General features: G+C 35.5%; 1 protein-coding gene across 1 annotated transcript in view; it reads left to right on the top strand.

Annotated features, from left to right (window-relative positions):
- UNC13C (unc-13 homolog C) overlaps positions 1-8,945 on the top strand; it is a 188,083-nt gene extending 179,138 nt beyond the window's left edge. The window contains exons 29-31 of the mRNA XM_075506000.1: positions 6,052-6,144; positions 6,859-7,018; positions 7,575-8,945. Coding sequence (XP_075362115.1) covers positions 6,052-6,144; positions 6,859-7,018; positions 7,575-7,860 — 539 coding nt within the window. The 3' untranslated portion in view covers positions 7,861-8,945. The remainder of the gene's footprint in view (positions 1-6,051; positions 6,145-6,858; positions 7,019-7,574) is intronic.
- The last annotated feature ends 11,041 nt before the right edge of the window (positions 8,946-19,986 follow it).

Here is a 19,986-nt window from a genome sequence, read left to right as displayed (position 1 = left end):
CCTTGGTTTCTTCCCATACAGACATATAAGCAGCTACAGATAACGGAGGGTTGCAATGGGGTTGTGCAATTGCCAGCCCTCATCATGTGAGGCATGGCTTACACAAGGTAGAGATGAAGGGGAAAGCCTTAACTGGGGATTCCACCCTGACACTCAAACTGGTACTTTCTACTCACACCATAATATCCTGCTTTTATATTATGCTCTCTGAATTCCTCATATCACTCTGTCTGACATTACAGAAATTCAAATAGGAGAGAATGTATTTTCATAGTGTGGCTTTGTACAATTGTGAGGCTTACAGATGCTGCAGAATCTTCTGTCAACCTTAATACCTTCACATCAAATGATCCTTAAGATAAATGATTTATGTTTTCTAATCAAATACAAACAACCTAAATCTTTTCCATCTTTTCATGGCAGCCTGGTGAAAGAATGGTTGCTGAAAGTCAGCCATCAAGTAACTGAACTTGGTTCTCAGAATCCCCCAAAACAAACAATTATCAACAGTTTATATAGCAACTTCTTAAAGCATGTGTTGCAGTTAGCATGGTTATCATTACTAAAAGCAGGTTTCCCTGCTTGCCTTCCTTTTCTCTAACACACACACAGAAGAGATAATTTAGCTTACTACATGCAGCTCTTAACAATTCACCTTTAACTTACTCTTTGTATTAAGTGAAAATGTTAAAACATGCACTCGAGATTTTCCTCTAAATTATAGATCCTAAGGATCCTGTGAAAAATAACTTGATTAGTTACCCTGATCTTTTGTCTTCTAATAAATTAGCAGATGAACCCCAGACAAATACATGTATTTTATTGGCATTGTTAATCAGAAGATGACAAATGTTTGTCTGAATTAAAATGTTGTTTTCATAGTTTGTGTAATTCCTGGAGCACTGGGCACTGTGAAAGCATGAGTATTTGTTTTTCACCGCTCAGTTTTCAAGGCTGCTCTGTTTCACTTTCCTATAGCTACCAAATTTTGCCATACTGAACCGTAAATAGAAGAGATTCCACGATTGATGATAACATTTGTCTAATTACAATACCAGATAAAAACTAACTTGGTTAACAGATAGGTCAGCCAATACCTTTTCAGACATAGCAATGTTATCTTCCATAAATAATTCTGTATGAGAATTTGCATCACTATGTAAACTTTCCTATGTTTATATAAGAACATATAAATCATGCAAACTTTGGGCATAGCTACAGTGTTGGTTTTAGTACTTATGCTATCTTAACTCTGCTATCTTAAATACTCATAGCAGCATAACTGTGGTAGTTGGAGAGCCAGAGCTGAGACCTATGAACAGTCCAGTGCTTAGCTCAGCTTCTCAGATGTGTTTTGCCACTCTTATTGAGGTCCATGCTGCATACCAATGCTCCTAGTAGCATCCAAAACAAACTACTCTTAATATTTTTCCATTTTCTTTTCAAGAAATTACGAAAGCATCCCAGTTTCCATGCCCCAACTTCCAGAGCAGCTGGAAAGTACACTCCCTCAGAGGTACTGCTCCTGCTATTTCAAGGTCTTAAATTCTATTCTTAAATTTTATGCTAGCTCATTTTTTGTGAATCCCATTTATTTCTGCTGGGCTCTTTTTTTCATGCAAACCTAGAAGTTAGTTTCCAAAGTCCTCCTGATAAGAAAACTTTTTTAAAACTTTTTGCTGCTTGAGGATTCAATCAGGACGAAGGACCCCTTTCACAGAAATACGCTTCTGTGCACAATCACAGACTGATTCAGTAGTAGTCTCTTGCATTTAGCAGGAATATTATTTGAGAGAATACAGGGAGTTTCTGTTTTATTTTTACAAAATATACATGACTCATTTTTCCACTTGTATTTTCTGCTATTTTCTCTACCAGAGTCCACAACTTCACACTTCTCCAAAGGTCCCTACTAAGGAGTAGAAGACAGAAGAATTAGTTTCTGTGTGCATATGTAGCCAATATGACTATCATGACTAAGAAACATTTGACTAGGTCCTTGGTCCAAAATTGCTCTCTTCTGTCAAGATCATTAGGGCTTGGAGAACAACTATCGCATTGATGACATTCCAGGTGCTAAATAAGGACTAAAGCCTGACTGTTTGAGACTTTTTGTCTGCTGAGGAGCAAGCATCTTTGGCCAGAGGAAATACATTTTCTCCTTTACAGTTTGTTTGCTGCAATAGAATGACTGCAGTTTAAATGCAGGTGATCACTTTAAATCCCATCTATGAGAGGATGCTGTATTTTGATTCATATAAATAACTTCACAAACAAAATCTAAAGCAGAGTTTAGAGTGGAAGCGGTAATAGTTAAGCAATAGTTAAGCAACTGAAAATAAGGTTTTCAGACATCGAGCAGAATTATTTGGAAGTTTGTTAAGCTTCTAATGAGTTATATAACAGCACTAAAGGAAGAAAAGTGCAATCATCCTCTGCAGTGCAGGGCTAGCTATTTGTTGTCAGTTAAATTGACTTGTTAAATGTGGTAGGATAAATGGACCTTTCTATAGTGCAATCAGAATCACTAATTCCTGCTGTGACTTTACAAGAACTGATAGCGAGAAAGAAAACAAAACAGCAGAAATAGACAGATCAGAGACTTTAAAATGAAGTGCCATAGTTTTTGAATGTCAACAAAAGCTGCTATAAGCAAATACTGAATGTCCTAGAATTGTATCTCTAGGTTGTTCAGCAGGTCAGAGAGAGAGAGAGAGACAGAGAAAGCAAATGCAAGATGGAGGGGGTGGTAACTGAAAGAAACCAAGCTTATATTCTAGACTCCACTAGAAATTGTCTCTGCTGGTTGAGACTTTCTGCTGCAGGAAGTTTCCTCAGCGATAGTGAAATGTAGGGTCCTTTTAATGTCAGCTGTTTTCAGTATAAAACTGTGTGACATTTTACACAGATTTCTTTATAAACATATCAAAGAGTACTACACATACAGGACTAATCCCACTATATATTTGCGGTACTGCTTAGACTATCGTTGTGAATTATGGACTACTAGGAAAAGGAAAGAGAAAGATCAGTTACGAGACCTTTGCAAGAATATACTTTGCATAGTTAATAAAAAAGTTGGAGAACCAGAATAAAACTTATCTTGTAGACTCATAGATTTTGTCTCAGTAAGACCTAATGTGTCATTATTATGGGTTACCATAGCACAGTCCATTATTACCATCACCCACAGGTTGCTGCATAAGCTATCTAATAAAAATGCTAATTGTTTTCTTTTAAAACATTCCTGATTTCTCCTAAAGGGGTTTTGGTTCAGGTTTTTTTTAAGCTAAAGGCTAAAACAAGTAATTGACACTGGCTGATATTTTCAGTGATATTCAAGATCAGCCTGACTCACCTTCCACTACAGTCAGTGGTAAATTATTATTGATTTTGCTTGGGAGAGAGTTTGAGAACTTCTCATTCTCTCTCTCAGTACATTCAGTTTATCCTAACCATCCAGTGCCCTACGATTTAGATGTTGCAAATTCCTGGTTCTCTTCTCCTGTCCAGCTTGGCAATGAAAGCTTTTTACTCAGAACAAAAGATTAATGACTTAGAGTTACAGTATGTTCAACTCAAACTTCATAGCCAAAGATGGCTATATGTGGAATCAAAAGCATCATTCATAAAAAGGTCCACCACCACAAAAAGAATCTGTTAAGGTTGAATTCTGTGCAGTATGTAACAATTTGAAAAGGTGGAATTTCACAATATGAAGAACAAGACCGATTAATGCTCTAGAAGCTCCAGTCTCTACTCTCTTTGATTTACTTTACAGCATCAGAAAGCCAATGAGAATAAGCTACATAAAAATATATATTATATATATAGTATTGGAGTACTAGCCCGGGTAAGCTGCCTTCCAAATTTTAGGTGTTTTTAAAAAAAAAAAAAAAAAAAAAAAAAAAAAAAAAAAGTGTTGTCTTCATTTATTCAAGTTAAGTAATCCACATAAATATAAGGGAAGGTGTTTTCACACAAGTCAGCACACTGGGTTAAATGTAACTCCATTAAAAACACCATATTTTGTATAATGAAAATGAGGCCTTTTTTAAAATCCTGTTGTGCCGGACAGAATCATTTTACATAGCACTTTGCACTCCAAACAATTATTTTTTTAATATTCATAAATAAATTTTATTTCAAGCAGCAGAAACTCAGTATCAATACTATGCTACTCCTGATATATGGTCTAAAGATACTGTGTTTGCAAGAGAAAGGAAATCAGCTTTAACTTTCTGACCTTGACCAAATGAGAATTTCCTTTCTCTTCCTAAATAAAAGCTAATTTTACTGTACAGTCAGATGATACGTTGTTTTACTCTTCTAAATAAAGCTGTTCTACTGATTTTATTTAGCTTTTCTAGTCCATTTAATTCCTATCTTTTTACACATGTTCTTTAAAAAATTATTATTTATTGTGAACAAGATGTAGAATGATTCAGCAACTTAATTAGAGATCCCATATAGTGCAGCTTTAAGTAATTATCCAAATACAACAAGAAGTTTAATGGCTGCCACTGAAACTAAACTTCTTGTCATTAACAATCTGCTGTCTAACAAATTGCCTATTTACATGTCAGTAGTGGTCCAAACCCTCTCACTGATACTGAAATACATCTAGCAGCAAAATTTGTACAGGTACACTGCGATTCACAAGTAGCAGCTATAACCAGATTAAGATATTGAGACTGTGTATTTTTGCTAAAACACTGGTGACTACGATTCAAAAGTGGATTCATGACAATTCTAAGCCAAACTCACCTGAAAGTTAGAAAATGCAGAACAGCGTTCAAGGATTCTGAGCAAGTTAATTGAGCACTGAATTTCCACATTTTTGATGTATCAGGAAAAAAACTCGTTCTCTGAAGCAGTAACGCTTGGGAGTAAGAGTATTTAATTGACCTTGCAGTGTTCAACCAGTGTAGAGAACATAATTACAGATTATGCCAACACAATGAATAAACATCACTGCAAAACACATTTCTAGGAAGCCACTGATGGTGAAATCCAGAAAAAACTATGCATGATAAAGGAAAAATATATATATATATATATTCTGGGTATAAACTAATTCGGGGAGAAAAAAAAAAAAATCATTTTCCCCAGTATGATTACACAAGACACCCCTCTTCTCTGTACCCCTGCCTTAATTCCTGCATGAGCTGCTGGAAAACTTCTAAAGGAATGTTTGCTTTTCCTTACATATAGATGGATGGGGAACCAGTGGATAAGGAATTTCCATATAAATACAAAGAAGATAGAATCTTTCCTCTGCTAACCCACAGAAATAGTAGCCAGTTGTAAAGGGGTAGTAATTTGCTTTAGTATGTGGTTCACAGAGATTAGACTGGGGAGCAAGTGCACAGCTCACAGAGTTCAACGTTCACAGTCATCCAATTAAAGAACAAGTAAACATATCCAATTTTGTTTATATTGTACTGTTATAATCTGATATATTAAAGGACCTTTCAATAAATACTGTGAGTCCTTCTAAGGAATCATCGTGCAAATTGACTTAGAACCTGCACTGGTGCTCAAAAGTAAAAACTTTCAAAATGAGGTTCCTGGCTCTGCTGCCATCCCTACAAGCTTCCCTTTTTCCCTTTTCTCTGTCTATGCTAGTGCAGAACTTTAGTAGTTTGCTTAGACATAAGCCCCAGCAAAGGATTCATCAGTAACAATACGGAAATAAGTTTCCGAATGCGTTCTTGCAATAACATTTTTGGGGTGCACATGCAAACAAAGTTTGACGAAACCACCAACTTTTGCATTTCAAGGTGGAAACACACCTAATGACAACCAGAATGGAAGGTTCCAGATGAAAGGGTTTTTTTATTTTACTGAGGCACTTTACATTTGCAATTGCTAGATACTTTTATGGCAAAATCACTTATGAATCTGTAACTCATTCCCACTTAAACATGAAATATATGTCAGAAATTTCTAAGTGTTTCTGACAGAAAATATCACTTACCTTCTTTCACTGTCTGTTTCTCTTGATGTATTGAGAAGCCAAGTGTGCTAACCTACTAATTATTATTTCAGGCCAAACAACTAATAATTCAGTGGGTGAGATATCTGTACAGGTGGACATCTCTACACATCCTGGAACTGGTGAGCATAAAGTCACTGTAAAAGGTAAGTTTCAAATAGCTAATTTTAAAAAGAAAGCAACAACAAAGTCCAAAAGCCCCAAGCACTACATCCAAAGTAAAATATACCAATAACGAAGTTACAAATGTTAAGTATTACAGTACTTGTAAAGCTATGAGTATGTTTCAGTGATTAGGATCGTACTTTTTCCTTACTCAACATCAGCAGAAGTTAAGATTATGCAGGTAAGTACTGTCTATGCTTCTCTGTGTAGACAGTTAAAATTTACGATACAAAGTTATGGAGTTATAAATTCAAATGTGCAAAATTAGACTTCTGAATTGCTTGCATATAATTTAATTTTCCAAAAGCTGTAGCAAAGCTGAATGGTGAATGACTGCACCAAGACTTTAAAAGTTCCACTTTTAACACACAACCTGAATTCCAGAGGAAACCCAGTATCATTTAGATTAGTATAAGCTGATTTTTTAATTACAGTGAAGGTAGCAGACAAAAGAACTTTTAATGTAAAGCATTTGTAAAATATATGTTTATATTGCTATTATTGTAACTGAAAGTAGTCAGACATCTTACTTGGCAGAGAACAGGCAAAGCTCCTCCTAGGCTTGCCAGGTATTGGTATCCTATAGGAAAGCTCTCAGGTCGCCTTTCATTGGCTATACAAAGTCATACTGGATAATTAATTGGAGCTCTGCCAATGGAATTTTATTTAACTTCCTTTCTTTTATTTCCTTATAGTTGTAGCAATTAATAATCTAAACTGGCAAACAACAGCTATGTTCCGGCCATTTGTGGAAGTTTGCATATTAGGTCCTAACCTAAGTGACAAGAAAAGAAAACATGGAACCAAGACAAAGAGCAACACCTGGTCACCAAAATACAATGAAACTTTCCAATTGTAAGTCTTTTTTGTCTGTTAATTGCATATTTTATGCAAATTTTGTCTCACAGCACCTCTCACCTGTTTACTCCTCCTCCCCCTTCATAACTGAGACCAATTCATTTTCCTCCCCGTACCCCCCAACCCTGACTAGGACAGAGTTCACTTTCTCAGTGTCTGACCACAAAGCTCCTTTTGAGGCTTGCTGCCAGTGATTTTCTTTATTTTCTGCAGTTGATTTAAAGATGTGGTTATGATAGTTGTAGAAGTTGTTGAATATTTTAGGTACTTTCCAGGGAAAGGTAACAGTGTTTATTTCAGATATTGAGGGAATGATGAATTCTCTGTTTCTGTTCAGGTCAGTGGGAACAGAGGCTACATCATCAGTAGCATCTGAAAGGCTAACTGTGTAGAAAGTTTAAAACTAAATGATATTCTCTTGCAACAAAATGGAACTACAAAAATTAAACTACCACTATCACTTTAATTTTTACAAGATTTCTAGAGTACATTCATTGCTTAGGGGAATTAGACTGAACTCCTTGTTCTAAATTCATATTTTTAATCCATGCAGCATTTTGAGTAATGAAGACAAGCCAGGAGCCTACGAACTTCACCTCTCAGTGAAAGATTACTGCTTTGCTAGGGAAGATCGCATTATAGGAATGACAGTTATTCAGCTGCAAAACATAGCAGAGAAAGGTAGCTGTGCATCTTGGTACCCCTTGTTGAGAAACATCTCTGTAGATGAAACTGGGTTAACAATTCTTAGAATACTTTCTCAGAGGACCAATGATGAAGTTGCTAAAGAATTTGTAAGACTTAAATCGGAAACAAGATCTGCTGAAGAAATGGCCTAAAATACCCAACTAATGCAAGATTGTCACCGCCAAAAACATAGATACAATGCTGTTGTCTGAATAGTGCATGCATGTGCAAATCTGTGCGAATGTTTAACTGTTTTCAGTGTTTGCCAGTACTTATGTACTATATTTGCAAGGTATGTCAAGGAGCTGTATATCTTTTATACATATTTTGGTCTTTGGTAAAGTAATTGTTCCAATGAAGTGCCAAAACTAAGATTAAAAGTAAATGTTTCATCATATCTTTTTAAATGTTGATTTCACCTCATCACAATTCCTTTATTTTTTAACATTTATTAATAAATAATTAGCTTTTTTAATTGATTAATAGGTTGTCTCTGTTAAACTACTGTGTTGCTTATTCTCAATTAAGTTACCTCCCTTACTATTATTTTTTTAAAAATGTACCTAGTTTTCTTCAAACTATCATTTTATGCAAGCCTCATTTTAGGTATCTTACCGATAACTTTTTCTATCATTACTACAGATGCAGTTACTTCTAGAAAGTGTTTGTAATTTTATAATTACCAATATAAAGTAATGATTTTTGCATAAAAACTGAAAAAGGATGGAAATATTTTATGCTAATCTTTTTCCAACCTTTCATAAATATCACTGTGAAGAAATGCTGTTAAAGCAAGTTCTCAAGAAGCTGTGCTTATCAGAGTTTGTTAATGATGTTTGATATCTTGAGATAACTTTGTTCTTCAAAACTGCCAAGGTAATATCATATTTGTATTAAAAGAGTAAGTCAGTATCTGTAGAAAAAGACTGCCATACAGTACAGTATATGTGCTTTTAAAAAAAAAAATCTTTTTTTTTAAATGATATGGTACTGTACAAGGGTTAGTAGTTTGGAATATGTAATGCCAGTTTGTGGTTTGTTTCTAGAAATTGTTTATGAAAAGAAAAGATGCTGTTAGCATTTTCACTCAGAGTTATTAATGTTGCTTTACATACTTAGCTGTAACATCAGTTAAGTGCTTTATTTCTTTATTTTTTTTAGAAAAGTTCAACAGTTTGTACTTATGCAACATTACTATGTATTGCACTAAAGCAAACTCCGTGTCCTGTAAATATATTTAGTGAGAAATTGTAAAATAAAGTATGAAGAAACTGCTTTCTAGTTTTGTCATTTGATATTATTTATGTACCTATAGGTTTTATGTGCATGTGAAGCCCATGCAGTGGGCTTACAATATAGCTTTATAATACATCAAAGTACGACTTCCAGTGTCTAGCATCTGGCTCTTTTATAAGTGTAAGATTTAATATGTCAGTGTCCTAAAAAACTATAATAAATGAGGCAGGTAGGCATATATATATAATATAATGTTCTGTAATAATACACATATTTGTCATTGGTTTTGCTTACGAGTATTTCTAATAAAACAGGTTGGAGTTTTCAGCTTTGCTTGTGGAAAAAATAAATAAGAGGAAGGGAGGACACAGCTAGTATGTTGATGCCAGTCTTTTAAAAATGTGGTGACTCCACATAGGTAAACCCAATTCTTTCCAGGACATCCTTTTGTGAGATATTTAAATGAGATTTTAAGGATGTCTTTCAACACCCTCAATCCTCTTGCTTCAATACTAAAAAGTAGATTTGCCAGAAGTATATTTAGACATTTAGAGAAGATCCGCACAGCCTTTAGAGAGTTAACAATACTTCACTAAGGTCATAGCAGGGGGAGGATGGGATCCAAGTTGTCTTATTAGTGTATATGCTGCTGATAGTTATGCATTGCAGAATACATTATGGCAGAGGGAGATTTTGATGGGTACATTTTTTAACTCATCACTTCAGAAAGCCATTTCTCCATGTGAAAAGTTATGCTGATAATTTCACATTTCAAAAAGTAGTTCATTAGTTTAGACATTGAGTGACTCCTTAAACAATTCTAGGAATATAACTTTAATAATACCTACTAAATATAGATTGCGTGTAATTGCAAACACTTGCAGAACTCTCCCAAGAATTGGGAGACCCAAAATCAATCTTGAAACTAATCCAAGCCTTTAATGTTTCAGATGGGTTTTGTGTGTTGTGGTATACTTAAAAGTAAAATCCAGGTGTAGCTCCAGTAACTTCAACAAAATGAAAGAGGATTTTATCTGAGTCTGTATAATACTGCCTCCTGAGAAATTTCCGTTTGTATGTGCAAGTCATACTGCTTCCTGACTGTATTTCTGCAAGGTATAGCCCAAAGCATCTGCAGTGGATGACACTTAAAACACGGACTCTATTAACAGTTAACAAGATTTAATGTAAGAAAACCTCAGCAGACTCAGTCTCAAATAAAAAAGGGGAACAATCAAGAGATGAGATGGTTCCTGCAATATAGAACATTATTGTGGATAAAATGCAAAAAGAATTCCACAATAAATCATGTGTGGCTCTGTGAATTAAAATAGAAAGGCTGGGGTAGACAGCTTCTGGTTTTTTACCTGGAGCACTTTTATCATATTTTTCTGTAGCTGTTTATTCTACTGTAAAATGGCATGCATTTTGATGCATAATGTATTAAGCACCCACTTAACTATTTATCCCCTGAGATTCACCTATAAAGGAATAATAACTGAACTTGTCAAGGAAGTCATTTACTGCTCTTGCTGGTCTCCCTCAGTTGTACAAACTAGAAGTAAACTGGCAATCTGGTAAAGCAAACCCTTATAATCTACAGCTTTAAACAGTACACTTTAATGTTTCACTATTTTTAACAGAGAAATATTTACTTTCTGCATCAAAATTTGTCATGTGGAAGATGAGAGGAAAATATGTTAATGCGACATCACAGGACTGTTTTAAACATTGTTATGAATCAAAATGCAAGTATATCCAACGGTGTAGCACAAGCATGTCAAACTCAAGCCTTTCATGTAGTAAACATGATTGATATGGGAAAAGTTTCAGTGCTATTTTAAAAGCTGTTATAGTCTCTTTTAGGGAAGGAAATATTCCATTTAAAAAAATTGAATTTCAATTTATGACAAAATTTTCTTAATTCAGCTGACCTAACCTTAGTGAGCTGACAGCTGTTTCTGCAGTTTCACTTCTGTGACAACTGATGTAATCAAAATTCTAGTTGGAATTCCATTTGTATTGGTTTGTTAAGATAGTGAATATAATACATACACTTAGGGAAATAAAGGAGAAAAGAAGACAGGGGAGAACACCAAAATTAATTTGAGAACAAATTTTCCATTCTCCAAGGAACAGTTACTACATGGAAACCATTTGATGTGCACCTGGAGAAAACAAATACATTTAGAGAAGTTTGTGATATGACAGCACTTCAAATTAACCAGTATACTTGGAACTGACAATTTTATATAACTCTGTTCAATAAGAGTTAAGAGAGAGATTTTTGTCCTTTTTATTTTGTTTTCTAGGATGGAAATGTAATAGCCAAATATAGGGAATCGAATTAAATTTTCCTCAATGTGCTTCATAGCTAATATCTGACAAAAATGGAAGTAGTAATGTGTGAATTAAATACACAAATATAAGATGAAGCTAATACTAGCAGACATTCTGAAATCTAAAACAACTTATCTAAAATCATTTTATCTAATGCCATATTTAAATGACACCTGCATTAAGAACACAGCACTTGAACTGGCCTTTAGCCTTTTCATATGGGAGTCTGAACCCAGGAAACTGCTAAAATACCAGTGGAAACAGCTATCAGATGGAACGAGATCTGCGTGGTTCTTCATACACTTCGTCTCTTTTAGGGAGTTAAATTTGCATCAAAATAATAAATACATAGGTGTTGGGCCATCACCAAGAGACTCAACAAGTCCCAGCAACAAACTATGAAAATATTTTTCAAATTATTTCCTCCCTATTGGCTGTTATCTATAAATCTGTTCTATGCAAGTAAATCTAGACTTCAGTAAGATTTCAGTCTCCTCTTATGTCTCATATGTCCCATCACTGAAAATCCCCCAAAGACATGTTTTACTGGATTGTCAATAATTGTAAAAAGTTTTCCTGTACCCTGGAAGAATCAAGAGATCCTTTATGAAGAATTCAAGAAATGCATGTGCAAATGCCATTTGGCTTAGTTATCACTCTAGCTATATTTCCCATACACACATTTTACTATGTTCTTTGTACAGCTTCTTCACCAGCAATTTCATTTAAAAAGAGATCATTTACACAAGCTTACTTAACACAAGTATTCCACACTTAAAAGGAGTTAATTCCAAGAAGCTTTATAAGTTATTAAATTTGTTTGCCCTGTGAATTAAAGAAGTGATTTACACAACTTATTCACATTAGTCGTTAATGGGAATTATTGGCCACTATAAATCTCATATTTAAAGGAGAAGGTGAATTGCTTTATTTTACTATCATTGTTATTTCCATAAGAGGACACACAAGCAGACAGGAATCTGTTCTCAGTGAAGTCAATGGGAGCTTTGTCCAATGGCTGCTCTTCAGTCATTTCATTCAAGCTGAGCAATTTAGCTTGAATTACTATAACCATTCAGGATATGGTTTTCCAGTTCACAGGTTGAATGGACTTTGAAACGCATTAAAAGTTAAGATGGGCTTAATCAGAAATATGCATCAGAGGGAAGTTAAACTCCTCCTCTGAGTGCTGGATGTGTTTTGATAAACACGTTATCTTGTCAAGACTGTTTGCATCACTAGTACAGGTTTACACAAGAGAAGGGAGAGTAAGGTGCCAAATGCCTACCTTAGAATCACAGAATAACTTCGGTTGGAAGGGACCTCTGTAGAGCATCTGGTCCCCCTCAGTCTCAAAGTGGACCAACAGACTGTTAAATGGAGAACTGCAAAACCAGATGTACCTTCAGGTTTCACACCTTAAGATAGATGCAATTAGGACGATAGACTAAGACAAGTCTAACAAATAGCTCAATTATAGCTGTGACTGGGATATGCCAAACAGTACATACAAGCAGTAGCTTCCATGGCTCTATGGCTAACTTGAAGTTGAGTGGGCCTCTAACAAAATTAGCATCGTTGCCTTTCAATAGTGATAACTACAAAATCTGTACAGAGTCTCCGTATAAAGATCTTTCATTATGAAAACAAGATGTAACAAAATTAGAACATGGCTGAGTTTACGGATATAATCATTACAGTTAATGCTAATCAAAAATATAATTATTATTTTGGTTGTAAACTCTCCATTAATTCACAGCTGTCCAAAGGCAGCTGTAAATAGTACACCTAATTTCTAACACTTACTATTTTATGGTAAGAAAGAGACTGCACAGAATTTGCCTGTAGAGACCTTTCATCCTTTCTGCATGCCCTTTGCCCCTCTGTGATTAATGCATGAAAGATTTATGTCTAAGTTCTTCCTCTTATCCAAATTGAGAAAAAAATGTTACATATCAAATGTGCACAACAGGAGAATAAAATCCAGATATTTGAAACTGCAGATTTTGGTAGATGATAATCCAGTATATTTAAACCAAGAAAAGTAGTATTTTCCCTGAGCAAGAGAAATCCGACTTGAACTTTTGGAGTCAACATCAACAAGAATCTCTGGACCACATATACACTGTACATACAGGACAGCTCCGTATGAAAAACTATCCTGTTGGTGTGGAAAACATGCCAACTGGTGTCAAATAGGAAAGTATCATTAACTCCAACAGATTACCAACAGAATTACTTGAGAAGCTTACAGAACAGACATCATAAAGCCAGAATTTTCATTGGTTTTCCCTAATCTATTTTACTAGCTTTCATTGATATTCTCACACTAGTGACTGTAGAAATCAAATTTGTAGGCAAATACTGAAAACAGAAGAATAATTTACCATTACCGCATTAGTCTGAATTAAATACCCATTTCTTACAAATCCCTTGAAAACTAAAGAAAAGAGCTGAACAAATATGTGGAAAACATTAAATTATTTTATTAAATTCAGCTAGCAGACATAAAATTAACATAAATGGATTCAGTGTTATTTGTAAAATACAGCTGGGCAAGTGTTGGAAAGTATTCAGTTGTTTACACATGCTTATTTTGATGGTATTTTTGTATCATTTGTGTTTGCCTTTTGGCATCACATTTACGTGATTGACTTGTACTATCAAAAATTCATAGAAATTAATTTTCAGGAAAAAAATTTAAATTATTTTAGAAATTATCATCAAGAGATGGGAGACTAACATTAGACTGTGACTAATGAGCAGAACTGGGATGTTATAAAAAGATGTCCCTGTAAGTATTTGTCTAAATAAAAGAAAAATTAAAGCACGTATCTAGAGAATATCTGCTTCTCTTTTGTGTGCTACTCTGAGTGAACGCATACGCACACTACAGAGTATAAATGTATTTGTAAATTATGAACCTACAAAACCTAATTTGGAGACAAACCCAATCGAGAAGAAAATGAACAAAAGGACCTTTTCAAACAGATTCCATAGCTGAAAATCAGCTTACTTAAACAAATTGTTCCTAAATGGCTCATGGCCTATGACCATTTTGCTATGAGAATTCATGTTCAGATTTCAAAGACTGCAGCAATTAAAGCTGAAAGCCTTCCCTGTGAATTTAACTAAATTAATCACTGCAGAATATGAAATAACAAGCAGGCATACTGTATACTTTGTAGTGAAAGCCATTAAAATGCCATAGATTAGGTTTCAACTAAATAAATATAAGATAATCAGAAAAGTTAATCCAAGGAAGAAAGAGAAGTCTGCTCTTTAATATTTTTCTGTTATTTATTTCTACTACAGTATTAACAGTACAATAGTAGACTACACTACAGTCCCAGGATCCAATCTGCATTGACTTGAGGTCTCACATAAGTTAACACCTATTTCTCTAGTTTTTCAGAATAGTATTAGGAGTTCCAGGCAAAGAGGACAACCCAGAGAACGCTATGGGCCATAGAACCAGCTTACTGAGCAGTTCACAGCTCTGGTCTGCAAACTGGACGTATAATGTTGTTTGACTATATTCATAATGGGTAAAACACACTTACATTGGTAAGCACAATTGACTTTACTAGAGTTGTAACAGCATACTCAGGCAAAAAATCAGAGATCTCTATCTTCACTTGCCCTAGATATACAAGAGCTTGCTGACAATTACTGCTCTTGGTTCACTGCAGTTCCTCTGATAGTTACTGAGGCAGCTCTAACTTTCCTTTGAAGTCTAAGAGGCCCCACACACTTTGCTCAATAATGTTTACCCATTTAAGCAGGAAGTTTTTTGTTGCTGAGTGATGGCAGTGACTGCAATGTGAGTTAAGCCTCCAGGCCTGCGGTCATGACGCTAAGAAAACAAATGTCAATTACTGACTAGCAGAATCAAAAAATGAAAAGGAATTGCCAAAATATGCACTGAACAGTAGAACACTAATGGAAAACTACAGTGTAGTGAATACGCTCCCCTCCTCTAGATAACAGTCTCCTAGATTTCTTTGAGTAGAGAGGCACTGTACATACACAAGGCACTGTACATACACAATGCCTGCTAGCTTGATTTTAGTTTACAACATGTGGCAGGGCTTTGTCCATAAAAACCACACAGAGTTTAGATGCGTTACACAGCAGTCATACATAAAAAGTACTACATACAAGTAAACTGGATACACCGAATAGCTGCACTCTTATGTTTTAAAATTCTTAGTGACCAAAATTTTAGCATTTGAAAGATATATGAAAAAAGAAACAGAAATGCAAACCATGACCTTGCCTTGCTTTTACAGTTGAAGTGACGTAATATGGGTGCTTTGAACGAATAGCTGCGATCATTGTGCTTGGAGTAGAAGAAAAGACCCTGGAAGACAAGGAGGTAGTTGTTAAGAAAGACAGAGGAATCTCAGCAGGGATGGCAGGAAGAGAAGACTGCATTACAGGTGAAGGGTTAAATGGCATGAGTATGGGGATATTTTGCAGAGATAAGGAAGGGAAACATAATCATCTTCATAACATAATCAGCCAGTGAAGTATCTTCTTACATAGTCACCTTCACTGTATTTTTCCGATGGTATGGGGAGACACTCAGAGGAAAAGACGGAGAGGAAGAAAAGAGAAGGATGGACACGGAAGAGGGCTAACAGGCAGTGTAGCGTCAGATTGCATTCCTTAACTTGTAGCAGAACCAGAAGACACCAGGTATGACTTTGATATAACAAGACACAGAAAAGTAGATCTGTCTCTGTATTTTTGTCATGTTCTAGTCTAGTCCAGGCGTTACTTCTATTGATTGTGATTTCCATGGAGGTACAAGACAGAATTTGATCCCTGAGAGGGTCTCCCCACTCCTTTTGTACTAAGTGGAGTCTGAATACATGTGTTTTGCATTTCACTACTCTCTGTTACAAAAAGATAAACATATTCCCAGCCTGGGGGCCATCACAAACAAGTTCAAGCTAAAGAGACTGCAGAGATTATTTCCCTGAATAATATATATCCAAGACACAACAGCATTAACTAGGTGGAATATTCTCTTGAAGAGCTTGAGAAACAATAGCAATTTGCATCTAATGATGCATCAATGTATCAACATGTTAATTTGCACCCAAATGACAATACTAAATCAATATGCCCTTAAAATGCTATCCTCTTTACCTATGTAATTTGTGAGAAACTCACGTGCCAGACAGCTTCCTCAGCACAATGACCACTATGAAATTAGGTCAAGTCCCTCATTCTCCCCTACCCAGCTTGACATTAGAGATGAAACATTGCAGGAGCCACTGAAGTGAGCTGGAGTCAATAGCAGCAGTGAACTTAACTCCTATTAAATATGCTCTATAATGTTCAATAGCCCATATAATTGCAGCACATCTTCTCTCTACTGCAAAGAATTGCATTTCTGATCAGGGAGAAATTCCACAGCAGAAAAAAATAGAAACCAGGAATACTGTTTACATTTAATATTTGCTTACTGCATTTTTATTGGATGGAAACCATGAAGAGTATAACTCTGAATATATATCCTTCACTGTCACACAGACAATAAGCAAAGCTCATATACAAAATTTATTGCATTAATTGAATCTCTTTTCTATTTACAAAAGTGCTTATGAACAGCTGGCAATTTTGGGCAATGCTATTATTTAGATTGGCTGGCCAAATAATGTGTGAGAAGGGGTTAAATCTTCTTTGAATGCTCCAAGTCAGCTACTGAGGCCAGTACCAGCTAAGAGAGTCCTATGTGGCTGAATGCAACAGCTAGAATCAGGTTATTGAAACACAGAACTGGTTTAAATCCAGTGCTTCATACATTGTTTCTATTAGCAACCACAGTTAAGTAGAATACTTAGCAAATAAGATCTGTCTTTATGCAGAAAGCAAAGTGAGAACATTAGAAAACATAACTTGCTAAACAGAGGAGGAAAGCTTGGAAGAACATCATTATTTACAGTAGCAGTTTGCATCTGGATGACAGTATCAAATAAAATATCACTGAAAAAAAGATAGCCAAAACAAGATACATTGCAAAAAAACAGAGAAGGAAGGGCAGAACTGAAAGAAAAGGGCCTTTCTGCGTAACAAAGTCTGCACAATTCTAAGTCAGGCCTGTCAGCTAGAGAGTCCTTTGAAACTTTTACACTGTAAATTATTTAGACAACTGACTGACAGAGGATAATTTAGACAACTGACTGACAGGGCAGCAAAACACACAAAACCATTAATACAAGTCGGACTCTGTCCAGTCAGAGCTAAAGGCGTGAGTGAGACCTGTTAAAGACTGCAGGAGCACTGGGTCACTACTTCCGTAAAGTTTTGAGTTTATGTGACTTTTCAGCCTGGGAATCCAAATGGTTGTGCCCTTGCTTCTGGGCCTGCTTGAGGCAGAGGTCTTCATTTGTGTTATCTCTCCCTCAATATTAATGCATAGAAAATGCTATAGCTGTTGAGGCTAACAACAATTCACTGCATAGCAGGGCTTTGTAGCGGCCCAAAGATTTGAGCAGTAACCAGTGCAGTACGGCAGTCCAGGAGCTTACTGGTGCATTCTTTGTCTCAAACCCAAAATTAACTCTCTGTATTTAGCCCACCCATTTACATTAGAGAAAGGCAAGTTGGGAGAGGGCAATTTTTCTCCTGTGTTAAAACTTCCACAGTTTATGATAATACCCATGCTACTTAAGTAGTACCCGTGGAGCAATCATGATGAGGTAACCAGTTCCATAAGCACTGTGAACAAAAACTACCTGAACCAGAATTTGTATTGCAAAGGAACATATAAATGGATGCATAAACTCACACGCAGAATGCTAACCTCAATACTACAACATTTAAAAGAAATCTGGGGAAGTCGTTCAAGTTTACAACACTAGTAAGGATATTTGTCCATTTTTTGTCATTACAGTTGAAAGTAACTCTGCACATAATTCTGCATTATTTAAATAACCATCAAAAAAGGCATATCTCAAAAGTAGCAATATTGGCCTTGTACCAAAGCCTGCGTATAAACACCTATTTTTCAAAACAGTCTAGTAAGAGCAGATTTACATTTCTGCAAAATCAGGACCATTAAAACAAAAGGAAAAAAAAGCTTGATGAAATTAACTATGAATATGGTGTTTGTCACCAGCATAATTTCAGTCACAGGAAGAAAGCATTCTCAATGAGATTTGTAACCTGTACAATAGAGGAATGAGCTCTGTGAAACTGTTCTTGAGATAAGGGTGTGACTGGATGCTAAAAGATTCAAAAAGAAGAATCAGAATCCAAAAAACTTGAAGGGTCAAAGTCACCTTTGGTCACTAGCTTATCAGATCTTTTTAAATATTTTTTTAATATCACATTTAGCATAAACTTTTTTATTAAAAGTAAATTCTTTATTTTGCCAATCATGAATATGAAAGCTATTCACATTTTTAAATGAAATATCTCGAAATTTTTTTTATGTTGAATCAGATTACATCGATACCCAACAGACTCGGTACATAGAAGGTAATTCAACTCCACAGCAAATTAATTTTCTCCTTTGAAAGCCACCAGATTTCAGAATTTACCTTTTTTTTTTCTCCTCTCTGAGGCCTGATTCGTATCCCACTGAAAACGACTGGAGTTTTTCCTGTTGAATTCAATGTACTTTACACTTCTCCCCAAGAAAGATGTGCCAAGCATGATGCGCAAGCACGTTTGTATAAAGGCAGATGTGTCCAGAGAACAAGATAACATGCAGTCCCATGTGTAGATTAACTGACTTATAGTCTCCGCTACAGATGTGTACATTGCTCTAACATGCAGCCTTATTTTTTAGTTCATATTTCTCGGTGGTATTATAAGAACAGACTTCTAATTAGGCCATCAGTGAGCCAAAGGTCACAAGTCAGGATTTCAAGAACAGTAAGCACCTCTCAGCATTCATCCTATGCTGCTAACCTATCCACAATCATATTCTTCTAAGGGAAGCAATGTCCCATCATAATAATTCACACACAGATAAACTGAGAGAGTAGGATTAAATGATTTGTTTAAACTATAGAGGGCCAGTGACAGAATCAGAATTGAAATTCAGGCAGCCTTAGCTTCCAAATTTACTCTCTAACCATTGCGCCTTTTTTTTTTTTCCTGAGGAACAATAAGGGGTATGTCACTTTCTCTGCCTGTAATTACGGGTGTTTACTGTTTGATATGCTTCAATGATTTTATAGACCAAGTAGGAAGACTTCAACCAACTTTTCAAGCAAACCTGCCTTCTGGTAATTGTATGTAAAAAAAAAAGCCCATGAATAATCAGACTCCTTGAAATTTCTAGAGGGAGGTATCAACATGAAAAGTAAATCCATTTTCACTGTAGTGAGGGTAACAATATTCAGAAGCAAACAAATCATTAATTCACAAAAGTCATCACTGACGAGTATTTCATAATGCTTCTTTACCTATATATCCAATATTTGCTTTAAAAAAAAAAAACTTTTGAAGATCTAAAGAGATCACAATCAGCTATAGCTATATTGTGCAACTAACAAACACCTTAAGTCAAATTCCTGCTAACCCTTTCTGTGTGATATGGGGAAATGGTTAATGTAATAAATATAACTTCTGGCATCCTGATTACAATGAGAGCAAAAGCATGAGGCACTTGAGAACACTGTTTACACAGACTATTGAAGTGGAACATAAATATGCAGTCAACCTAGGAGCTCACAGGT

The sequence above is a fragment of the Mycteria americana genome, chromosome 6 (assembly GCF_035582795.1).
Source record: "Mycteria americana isolate JAX WOST 10 ecotype Jacksonville Zoo and Gardens chromosome 6, USCA_MyAme_1.0, whole genome shotgun sequence".
NCBI lineage: Eukaryota > Metazoa > Chordata > Aves > Ciconiiformes > Ciconiidae > Mycteria > Mycteria americana.
Note: the sequence above shows the minus strand (reverse complement) of the source record. Positions and strands in the feature narration are given on the sequence as shown.